The sequence below is a fragment of the Chiloscyllium plagiosum genome, chromosome 4 (genome assembly GCF_004010195.1).
Source record: "Chiloscyllium plagiosum isolate BGI_BamShark_2017 chromosome 4, ASM401019v2, whole genome shotgun sequence".
NCBI lineage: Eukaryota > Metazoa > Chordata > Chondrichthyes > Orectolobiformes > Hemiscylliidae > Chiloscyllium > Chiloscyllium plagiosum.
Genome location: NC_057713.1, coordinates 129287127 through 129299442, shown reverse-complemented (window position 1 = coordinate 129299442; position 12316 = coordinate 129287127). Strand labels below are relative to the sequence as shown.

Below are 12316 nucleotides of genomic sequence, written 5' to 3'. Positions count from 1 at the left end.
GTCAAAATGCACGAGAAAAATCATGAGCGCTAATTGAGAGAAACTCCCCATGGAACTCCCTCAAATTAGGACCAAGTCAAATGTTGGGAATACTCAGCCCACCATCTCTATTGGGATTGTTCATCAGGTGGCTCAGTGGTTAGCAATGCTACCTCACAACACCAGGGACGCGGGTTCGATCCCAGCCTTGGGTGACTGTCTGTGTAGAGTTTGCACGTTCTCCTCGTGTCTGGGTGCTCCGGTTTCCTCCCACAATCCAAAGCTGTGTAGTTTAGGTGAATTGACTATGCTAAATTGCCCGTAGTGTTAGGTGCATTAGTCGGGGTAAATGTAGGGTTGGGGAATGGGTCTGGGAGGGTTACTCTTCGGAGGGTCGGTGTGGACTTGTTGGGCTGAAGGGCCTGTTTCCATACTGTCTGGAATCTAATCTAACCTCAGATAGTTAACTCGGAACAACATTTCTTCAAAAGATTGTTACTAATTTCTTCACTTTTTCTTTTACTATTACTGTGCTGTCCTGAACAGGCTCTGATTGTAATCAGTAAATGGAAATAGGTTATTTGCAAAACTACGTTGAACTTCTGGAAGTTGCTGTTTAGTCATAAACTGTGTTTGACTTTTATACAACAATTTAAAATGCACTGAAATGAAATAAATACTTACAAATTTTAGTTCTGCAAATATAGAACTAATGTGGAAAGAGTTTGGGTGTTGGTTAAATCATTGGGATACAAATTGTCACAATGTTATTGATATGTATAATCCCATCATACAGACATACAGGATTAATATCTTTATAATACTAACAAGAAACATGATGTTAGTCTTATGATTTTTTTTGGCAATAAATTAAGTTTCATAAACAGAAGTATTATACAAGCCTGTATAAAAATAAAGGCAAACCAAATCTCAGCATTTACTGCAGAAGTCGAAGAGTGTGGTGCTGGAAAAGTACAGCTGGTCAGGCAGCATCCCAGGAGGAGAATTCCGAATGAAGGGCTTATACTTGAAGCGTTGATTCTCCTGCTCCTGGGATACTTCCTGACCGGCTGTGCTGTTCCAACACCACACTCCGCAACTCTGATCTCCCACATCTGCAGTCCTCACTTTCTCCCATTTATTGCAAAAGGACTCGATTATAAAAGAAGTGTTGTTACAATCATATAAGGTATTGGTGAGGCCACACCTGGAGCACTGTGTCCAGTTCTGGTCTCCTTATTTGAGGAAGGATGTGGTGGCACTGGAGGAGGTTTACCAGGTTGATTCCAGGGATGGAAGGGCTGTTGTATAAGGAGCGGTTGAACAACTTGGGCTTATACTCACTGGAGTTCAGAAGAATGAGGAGAATCTGATTAAAGAATATAAAATGCTAAGGGGGACTAATAAAGTGGATGTTGAACAGATGAGCATCCTTGTGGGACAGTCTTGAAAAAGAGGGCATAGATGGGGGCCGGTGGCACAGTGGTTAGCACTGCTACCTTACAGCACCAGAAACCCGGGTTCAATTCCTGCCTCAGGCGACTGTATGGAGTTTATACATTCTCCCCGTGTCTGCGTGGGTTTCCTCCGGGTGCTCTGGTTTCCTCCCAAAGCCCAAAAATGTGCAGGTTAGGTGAATTGGCCACTTTAAATTGCCCGGAGTGTTAGGTGAAGGGGTAAATGTAGAGGAATGGTTCTGGGTGGGTTGCTTTTCGGAGGGTCAGTGTGGACTTGTTGGGCCGAAGGGCCTGTTTCCACACTAAGTTATCTAATCATATAGGGTGAGAGGAGGTAGGTTCAAAAGAGATGAAGAGAAACTATCTCTGAGGATTGTGACTCTGTGGAACTCACTGTCCCACAGTGCAGAGGAGGCAGAATCAAGCTGTAGATTCAAGAAAGAAATAGATATGTTTCTGATAAAGGGCTGTGGGAACAGGCAAGAAAGTGGAGTTGAGACCAAGATAAGATCAGCAATGATCATGTTAAATGACAGAGGAGGGCTGAATCATCTACTCCCATTCCTAATTTGTGTACACAGCATAGCTAACCTAAAATCACTCTTGTAGGGTAATTCAGAGAACACACATGATGTGAAATAATTAATCAAATCTTGTGATTTTTCTACCATGGCCACAAACCTGCAGTGCTTGCTATACTGACCACAGTGATGCTCTCTCCTAAATGGACATTATCGATAAGAATTGAACTGACCTCTGGAGTTATAAAATATAGGACTGCAGTCGTGTGTGTTACAGATCAGGATAGGATACCTCCAAAACTATTACCTCTCTTCAGATGGAATTGTTTGAAGACATGAAGGGATCACACATTTAAGACTGAGATGAGGAGGAATTTATTCTCTGAGTGTAGTCCATCTGTGAAGTTGTACAGGGTATGGAGCTTTAGAGGCTGGGTCATTAAGCATATTCAAGAGTGAGATCGATTTTAATCAGTTAGGGGTCAAGGGTTATGGGGAAAAGGCAGAAAAGTGGAGTTGAGGATCAGCCATGACCTCACTGAATGGGCTGAATGATCTACTTCAGCTCTGATGTCTTATGGTCTTAACTCGGATGAAAAATAGGAAGCGTGGTTTTGTAGCGAGACCAAAATATATGTTGGGATTCAATCCAGTCGGAGTAAAATTAAAATTCAACGTTTTACAATTTAATCATCAACGCTGAAAATGTGTTGCTGGAGAAGCGCAGCAGGTCAGGCAGCGTCCAGGGAACAAGAGAATCGACGTTTCGGGCATAAGCCCTTCTTCAGGAATGAGGAAAGTTTGTCCAGCAGAAATCCGAGTTCATCCCTTGTGGTTGGAGGGTTCCTAGGCGGAAGATGAGGCGCTCTTCCTCCCCTGGAATTTAATTCCTCCCCTGGAATTTAATCATCAAGACTTCTTCAGAAGAAGGAACCTGGAGATGTCTGTCTCGGAAACAAAACTCAATGCACAGGGAAAACGCAAAAGAGTAAGTAATGACTACGACTAGTGTTTGTTCAATCTATACATTCCAGATTATTACTTTGGGGTCCCCATGTACAACTGAATGACACAACATCAGCTGGAACATTCCAGAGGTCGTGGGGAGGTAAAGAAATAAGCTCACATCAAGATAGAATAGTTTGGCTCAGGAACAGGCCCTTCAGCCCACTATGTCTGTGCCAGCCCTGATGCCACTCTAAACCAATCCCATTTGTCTCTCAAAACAGCTTCTTCACTATAACAAACACCTGAGTTGTCTTTCATTAACATAATTATTTTATTCAATGCACAGAGTTCAGTCTGCTAAGTAAACCAATGTTATGGGATAATGATGAAACTCCATTCCTAAATAAAACTTCCATGTTTAGTCAGGAACATGTGTCAATAGATAACAGTTTGATAGTGCAATGGTGAAACAAGAGGATATCTGTTGTTCACTTTTCGATGGAAAAAAGAACAGAAATATTGTGCACGCAAACAGCAGCTCTGCTTTGCCTCCTCAGCCAGAGTACACAAGCTCCTGTTACTTTGAGCTTGTCATGGGGTTTTAGCGCAGACACGAAGTCAGGAAAGTGTGTCATTGTTGTCAGTGGGATTCAGGTCAAGGGGGATAACCTACAGCCAAAAGGTCCTGGCACAGGAAGTCAAGGGCACCTTCTCATTCCAGTCTGGGGACGTGGCCACAGTCAGTCAACCACTCGGAAGCGTCACTGCCAGCACACTCTCCATGGAAAGAGCGAGGAACCTGAAGTCAGGCAGCATCACCCACCTGTGTTGACTCTTTCTGCCCAACTGGGGGCTGTTCTCCTCCTGAAAGTGACCACATAGAGTTTACAAAACCATGAGGGGCATGGGTAGGGCAAATAGACAAGTTCTTTTCCCTGGGGTTGGGGAGTCCAGAACTAGAGGGCAAAGGTTTAAGGTGAGAGGGGAAAGATATAAAAGGGACCTAAGCGGCAACTTTTACACACAGGGTGGTGCGTGTATGAAACGAGCTGCCAGACGAAGTGGGGGAGGCTGGTACAATTATAACATTTCAAAGACATTTTGACAGGTACATGGACAGGTGATAATGGGTGGCACAGCTGTGACTGTTGGCACAGGTAGGGGGGTGTCCCCAGTGAGTGAGTAGACAGTACAGAGGGGCATGCAGAGTGGGTGATGTTCCAGGATTGAAGTGGGTGGTGGGAAATGATTGGAGGTGTGGCAGGTAATAGCATGAGGGGTGGTAAAGCAGGAGCTCATGTGGGTATCGGAGCAGAGGTGGAGTGAGAGTGAGAGGTACAGTGATTAAGTTGATGGCACCTGTAATGACAGAGTGCAGAAGGGTACTGACCTTCCACCTAGCATGATGGGCATTCCTCCAGATGGCATGGAAACAGTGGGCATCCTCAGACCAGGCCGACACTGCCGATCCTTTGGGAAGAAGAGGTCCTGCCTCTGCACCACCCTGCCCAGTGGGATCTCCAGGACCATGCCCACACAGCCGAGTGCCAATTTCCCCAATTTCCAGGGACCATGGTGCAGGACAGCTCCAGACACTGGCCTTGTCCAGGGGTGCAACTGGGTGCTGTTTATAGATGGTACGGGCAGTGCACCTCCTGTGGTGTGTCATCGTGGGAACGGTGTATGGTAAGATGGACACAGGCCGGGATGTGAAGAATGCCGTGGAAGGGGTAGGTAATTAACAAAGCAAGTTTGGTAAGACATTCTGAGAAAAGGTGTGGTGGAAATCGCTCCAAAATCTAAACACAACTCACCTTTGGCAAAAAAAGTAAGATTGACCCTAGTCATTAATAGACTAGGTGAAGGTGAGGACTGCAGATGCTGGAGATCAAAGTCAAAAATAGAGCCCACACAGCATTACCATGCAACAGTTGCAGTCAAGACGTATCCCTCAGATTTCTCAGCAAAACACCGTGAGTCACCCAATTTCATTAGAATCTTGCCTCCTTTACGAGAGATTAGATTTCTTCACTTTCAAAGATCTAGCTTTGAGATGTCCTCAGTAGTCACTCTTTCTTTCAAGAATGTCCTCAGTGAGAGCTCACCTCCTCACAAGTCGAACAGAGAGACCTAAGGGGTACAGGTACATAGTTCTTCAAAAGTGGCATCGCAGTTAGAGGCTGTGGGAAGGAGGGCATTGACCTGCTTGCCTTCAACGGTCAAAAAATTGAGTACAGGAATGGGGGCATCATGTTACAGCCATACAAGACATTGGTCGGGTCACATTTGGAGTAGAATCATGGAATCCCTACAGCATGGAAGCAGCCCATTCGGCCCATCAAGTCCACACTGACGCTCCGAAGAGCATCCCACCCAAACCCATCTCCCCTACCCCAGCCCTGTAATCCTGCATTGCCCATCCAGATGCCCTTCAAATGTTGCAATTGTACTAGCCTCCACCACTTCTTCTGGCAGCTCATTCCATGCCCATCAAGTCCACACTGACGCTCCGAAGAGCATCCCACCCAAACACATCTTCCCCACCCCAGCCCTGTAATCCTGCATTGCCCATCCAGATGCCCTTCAAATGTTGCAATTGTACTAGCCTCCACCACTTCTTCTGGCAGCTCATTCCATACACGTACCACCCTCTGTGTGTAAATGTTGCCCCTTTGGTCTCTTTTATATCTTTCCCCTCTCACCCTAAACCTATGCCCTCTAGTTCTGGACTCCCTGAACCCAGTGAAAAGACTTTGTCTATTTATCCTATCCATGCCCCTCATGATTTTATAAACCTCTATAAGGTCACCCCTCCGCCTCCGACACTCCAGGAAAAACAGCCCCAGCCCATTCAATCTCTCCCCATAGCTCAGTTCCACCAATCTTGGCAATATCCTTGTAAATCTTTTCTGAACCCTTTCAAGTTTCACAACATCTTTCCGATAGGAAGGAGACCAGAATTGCACGCAATAATCCAACAGTGGCCTAACCAATGTCCTGAACAGCTGCAACATGTCCTTCCAACTCCTGTACTCAATACTCTGACCAATAAAGGTTCTTTAACAGTCTGTCCTCAACTGGCAGTGCCCCATTCTCCCAGACTCTAACCATTCTCAGTGACACCAAGTGAGCAGCTGCTTGTAGATTTCCTTCTACCTCACACTCAGCTGCACTGACATATAGATGGCCCTGGGTTTCCAGTAAGTCCCCATTTATTCCATACAGGCAGTGACCTCCTGCCTTTCTCAGTTCATCTGGAGCTCCCCAGAGCCATGAAGACTGGAGACTGTGAAATATCAGCGCTTGGTCTACCTGGAAATTCTACTCCCTGTTTCTAACTGGCTGAGCGATCAGCAGTCCTTTGGTAGGTACCCTCTACACCGGCTGCCTCCAACAAACATGCAGTCTCCTTCTTGGTGTCTCTGTCACACTGACTACAACTGAATCTGACTCTTGAACGGACCCAGATTCTAATTGGAATCCTTCAAGGGAAAGAGTTCTGACTTAGTGAGAAAATAGGAACAAACTTTTCAAAATACTGGAACACCTTGTGCTTAAATGTTAAAATCTCCACCAGCAAATGGTGGCAGTGTAGTTAGCTCTGCTGTCTCGCAGCTCCAGGGTCTTGGGGTTGATACCACCCTAGGGCAATACTCTTTGTGGAGTTTGCACGTTCTCTCTGTGTGGGTTACCTCCGGGTGCTCCAGTTTCCTCCCAGAGTCCAAAAATGTGCAGGTTAGGTGAATTGGGTTTAAATCATACCTACTTAACAACAGACTTTATGATAAATGAGGTTTGCCAAAATGCTTGAGGTTTGAATATCGGATGTGATTGTGAATGCTGCAAGATGCAGGGAAGCAGTTTACCATAGCTACTTATTTCTAAAAAGTAAAGTCCAAAGTTCTTTAAAATATGCAACATTCAGCTGTACATACAGGAGTTGTTCAATATGTTTTTGAGGAGAAAGTGAGGCTGCAGATGCTGGAGATCAAAGTTGAAACTTTATTGCTGGAACAGCACAGCAGGTCAGGCAGCATCCAGGGAACAGGAGATTCGACGTTTCGGGCACAGGCCCTTCTTCCTGAAGAAGGGCCTGTGCCCGAAACGTCGAATCTCCTGTTCCCTGGATGCTGCCTGACCTGCTGTGCTGTTCCAGCAATAAAGTTTCAATATGTTTTTGAGGTAACTATACTGCGAGACTTAACATTGTGACAAACTAGTTAAGAGTCTCCATTTTAATTACAGCGAGGGCGGATGGAAGGAGGACTAGGGGACTGTTAGGAAGGTAAACTAACCATTTAAAAAGCTTCCCTTGGGAGTCTGTGGCCTCCATTTTAGTTGCTGCGAGGGCAGAGAGAATGATGACCAGGGGGCTGCTGGGAAGCTAAACAAACCGCTTAAAAAGCTGATTTAATTGGGCAGCGGCTGAACCAAAGACACACCTATGTAGTGTCTCCCAACTGCCCTCCTCCTCCAACCAAAAAGGATGTCTGTGTTGTGTTGTTAAGGTCAGGATTTTAGTAAGTTAAGGTAAGATGGTTAAAAAAAACTTCTCTTTCTTTTTTGTAACTTTAGTTTCAACTTAGGTGAAGCTTAAGATTAAAAGAAAGAATAAAGAGCAAAGAAAATTTACAGCCCAGGAACAAGCCCTTCGGCCCTCCAAGCCTGTGCCGATCCAAATCTGCTGTCTAAATCTATCGCTTAATTCCTAAGGATCTGTATCCCTCTGCTCCCCACCTATGTATGCATCTGTCCAGACGCATCTTAAATGAAGCTACCGTACCTGCCTCTATTGCCTCCGTTGGCAATGCGTTCCAGGCACCTCCCACCCTCTGTGTAACATACTTTGCACGTGTATCCCCCTTAAACGTTTCTCCTCTCACCTTGAATGCGTGACCTCTTGTCATTGAATCCCTTACCCTGGGAAAAATGACAGTAGATCTCAGACCCTTGTTTTGCTCGACATGGGAACTCAGGGATGCAGCTGATGTCCCTTCCTGGGCAGGAAGTGTGTCCAGCTGCAGCTCTTGTTAGACTGCACGACAGCTCTGGAGCTGTGGATGGACTCACTTTGGAGCATACGTGATGCAGAGGGGGTCGTGGGTAGCACGTTTAGTGAATTGGTCACACCGCAGATTAGGATTTCTGAGGGAGACAGTGAATGGGCGATCAAAAGACCGAGAAAGAGCAGGAAGGTATTGCAGGTGGTCATCTCCCACCAAAATAGAAATCCCGTCTTGGATACTGTTGGGGGAGATGGCTCACCAGGGGAAGGCAGCAGTAGCCAGGTTCATGGCACCGTGGCTGGCTCTGCTGTGAAGCAGGGCAGGAGAAAGAGTGGAAGGGCTATAGTCATAGGGGATTCAATTGTAAGGAGAGTAAATAGGCAGTTCTGTGGCTGAAAATGAGACTCCCGAATGGTAGGTTGCCTCCTAGGTGCATGGATCAGCGATGTCTTGGATCAGCTGCAGAACATTCTGAAGGGGGAGTGTGAACAGCCAGTTGTTATGGTGCATATGAGCACTAATGATATAAGTAAAAAACGGTATGAGGTCCTACAAGCAGAACCTAGGGAATTAGGAGCCAAGTTAAAAAGTAGGACCGCAGAGGTAGTAATCTCAGGATTGCTACCAGTGCCACAAGTGAGTCAGAGTAAGAATGACAGAATAGGCCAGATGAGTGCGTGGCTGGAGAGATGGTGCAGGATGGAGGGGTTCAGATTTTTGGGACATTGGGACTGGTTCTGGGGGAGGTGGAGCTATTGCAAATTGAAAGGTCTACATGTGGGCCCAATTGGAACCAATGTCCTTGGGGGTGCTTTTGTTAATGCTTTTGGGGAGAGTTTAAACTAATGTGGCAGGGGGATGGGAACCAAATGAGGAGGTTAGTGGACAGGAAGGAGGTAGTAACTAAAGCCTGGAAGGAACTAGAGAATGAAGTCAGTGTGAGTAAGAGAAGGAGTAGGCAGAAAGCGGCAGATGAATGCAGAGGAACTGATGGTCTGAGGTGCATTTGTTTTAATACGAAAAGTGTAGTCGATCAGGCAGATGAACTTAGGGCTTGGATTAGTATCTGCGAGTATGGTGTTATTGTTATGACTGAGACTTGGTTGAGGGAAGGACATGCAACTAAACATCCCAGGATATCGATACTTCAGGCAGGATGGAGAGGGGGGTAAAAGGCATGGAGGATGTGCATTACTGGTCAGAGAGGATATCACAGCTGTACTGAAGAAGGGCACTATGGAGGACTCAAGCAGTGAGGCAATATGGGCAGAGCTCAGAAATAGGAAGGGTGGGGTAACAGTGTTGGGGCTGCACTACAGGCCTCCCAACAGTGACTGTGAGATAGAGGTACAAATATGTAAACAGATCATGGAAAGATGTAGGAGCAACAGGGTGGTGGTGATAGGGGATTTTAGTTTTCCCAACATTGACTGGGATTCACTTAGTGTTAGAGGTCAGGATAGAGCAGAATTTGTAAGCAGCATCCAGGAGGATTTTCGAGAGCAGTATGTAAATAGTCCAACTTGGGGCAGCGCCACACTGAACCTGGTGTTGGAGAATGAGCCCGGCCAGGTGGTTGAACTTTCAGTGGGGGATTACTTTGGGAATAGTGATCACAATTCCATAGGTTTTAGGATATTAATGGACAAAGATGAGATCCTAATGGGAGAATGCTAAATTGGGGGAGAATGCTAAATTTGGCAGGAGCTGGGGAATGTAGATTGGGAGCAGCTGTTTGAGGGCAAATCCACATTCGATATGTGGGAGGCTTTTAAAGAGAGGTTGATTAGAGTTCAGGAGAGGTACATTCCTGTGAAAATGAGGGATAGAAATGGTAAGATTAGGGAACCTTGGATGACAGGTGAAATTGTGAGACTAGCTAAGAGGAAAAAGGAGGCATACATAAGGTCTAGGTGACTGAAATCAGATGAAGTTTTGGAAGAATATCGGGAATGTAGGACCAATCTGAAACTAGGAATTAAGAGGGTTAAAAGAGGTTATGCGATATTCTTAGCAGGCAGGGTTAAGGGAAACCCCAAAGCCTTTAGTTCATATATAAGGAGCAAGAGGGTAACTAGGGAAAGGGTTGGCCCACTCAAGGACAAAGGAGGAAAGATATGCGTGGAGTCAGAGAAAATGGGTGAGATTCTTAATAAGTACTTTGCATCGGTATTCACCAAGGAGAGGGACATGGTGCACGTTGAGGTTAGGGATAGATCTTTGATTACTTTAGGTCAAGTCGGCATAAGGAGGGAGGAAGTGTTGTGTATTCTAAAAGGCATTAAGCAGGACAAGTCCACAGGACAAGATGGGATCTATCCCAGGTAAGTGAGGGAAGCGAGAGAGGAAATAGCTGGGGCTTTAACAGATATCTTTGCAGCATCTTTGAACAAGGGTGAGGTCCCAGTGGACTGGAGAATTGCTAATATTGTCCCCTTGTTTAAGAAGAGTAGCGGGGATAATCTAAGTAATAACAGACCTGTGAGCCTGATGTCAGTGGTAGGGAAGTTACTGGAGAAGATACTAAGGGATAGAATCTACATTTGGAAGAAAATGGCCTTATTAGTGCATAGTTTTGTGCAGGGAAGGTCATGTCTTACAAACCTAGTAGAATTCTTTGAAAAGGTGACAAAGTTGATTGATGAGGGAAGGGATGTACATGTCATATACATAGACTTTAGTAAGACATTTGATAAGGTTCCCAATGGTAGGCTGATGAAGGTGAAGTTGCATGGGGTCTAGGGTGAGCTAGCTAGATGGATAGAGAACCGTAGAGGAAGGGACCTTCTAAAAATGGAGACCTGTGACCATTGGTGTCCCACAGGGATCTGTGCTCGGACCAGTTGTTTGTGATATACATAAATGATCTGGAGGAAGGTGTAGATTGCCTCATTAGCAAGTTTGCAGATGACACTAAGATTAGAGGAGTAGCAGATAGTGAAGGATACTGTCAGAGAATACATCAGAATACAGATAGATTGGAGAGATGGGCAAAGAATAGCAGATGGAGTTCAATCTGAACAAATGCGAAGTGATGCATTTTGGAAGATGCAATTCCAGAGCAAAGTATACAGTAACTGGAAAAGTCCTGGGGAAAATTGACGCACAGAGAGATCTGGGTGCTCAGGTCCATTGTTCCCTGAAGGTGGTAATGTAGGTCAGTACCATGGTCAAGAAGGCGTATGGCATGCTTTCCTTCATTGGGCGGGGTATTGAGTACAAGAGTTGGCTGGTCATGTTACAATTGTATAAGACTTTGGTTCGGCCACATTTGGAATTCTGCATATAGTTCTGGTTGCTACATTACCAAAAGAATTTTGGTGCTAGCTCTGAGGAGAGGTTGAGTAGATTAGATTATTTTCATTGGAAAGAAAGAGGTTGAGGGGGACCTGATGGAGGCCTACAAAATCATGAGAGGTATAGACAGGGTGGATAGCAAGAAACTTTTTCCCTAGAGTGGGGGACTCAATTACTAGGGGTCATGAGCTCCAAGTGAGAGGGGAAAAATTTAGGGGAGATATACGTGGAAAGTTCTTCACACAGAGAGTGGTGGGTGCCTGGAATGCGTTGCCAGTGGAGGTGGTAGAGGCAGGCACGATAGAGTCATTTAAGATATATCTAGACAGATACTTGAATGGGCAGGGAGCAGAGGGATACCGATCCTTAGAAAAAACACGGCAGGTTTAGATAGAGGATCTGGATCAGCGCAGACTTGACGGGCCGAAGGGCCTGTTCGTGTGCTGTAATGTTCCTTATTCTCTTTGAGAGTTTTATTTGATATTTCCCTGTCAATCAGACAGTAATTGATTTTTTTTTTACCATGTTAAATCATAATTTTGCCATCATCTCCTAAATTTACCTCCCCACCACCAAGACTAGTAACAAATTATTAAGTTTCTTTACAGCTGCTGAGCTCTTGGCATTTCTCATATAATGGAATACATTTTTCAGCAAACAAAAACTATTTATGTCAAATTAGATAACTGCATCTAGATGTGTTGAATACTTTCTCACCCAAACTTTAAAAATTCCAAAACATAATTCTTGGCAGGATGTGTTCAGTCAACAAAGTAAGAATAATGTCAGAAAATAATAAGAATTCCTTTTGTTTGCTCAGAGTCATAAAGTCATAGTCATAGAGATGTACAGCATGGAAACAGACCCTTCGGTCCAACCTGTCCATGCCGACCAGATATTCCAACCCAATCTAGTCCCACCTGCTAGCACCCGGCCCATATCCCTACAAACCCTTCCTGTTCATATACCCATCCAAATGCACCTTAAATGTTGCAATTGTACCAGCCACCACCACATCCTCTGGCAGCTTATTCCATACCCATACCACTCTCTGTGTGAAAAAGTTGCCCCTTATGTCTCTTTTATATCTTTCCCCTCTCACCCTAAA

At 45.2% G+C, this 12316-nt stretch overlaps 1 protein-coding gene across 12 annotated transcripts in view; it reads right to left on the bottom strand.

The window, feature by feature from the left end:
* Positions 1-12316, bottom strand: part of eya1 (EYA transcriptional coactivator and phosphatase 1) — a 223187-nt gene that overhangs the window by 190828 nt on the left and 20043 nt on the right. Inside the window, exon 2 of one of the 12 annotated variants that reach the window (XM_043689220.1) lies at positions 4827-5035. The exons of 10 other annotated variants lie outside the window; for them this stretch is intronic. Coding sequence is in view for 1 of the 2 variants with exons in the window: in XM_043689215.1 (XP_043545150.1) it covers positions 4720-4753 (34 nt within the window). In the remaining variant the exon portion in view is untranslated. Of the gene's footprint in view, positions 1-4719; positions 4793-4826; positions 5036-12316 lie in introns of those variants that run through there. One more of the 12 variants, XM_043689215.1, reaches the window with a different exon arrangement.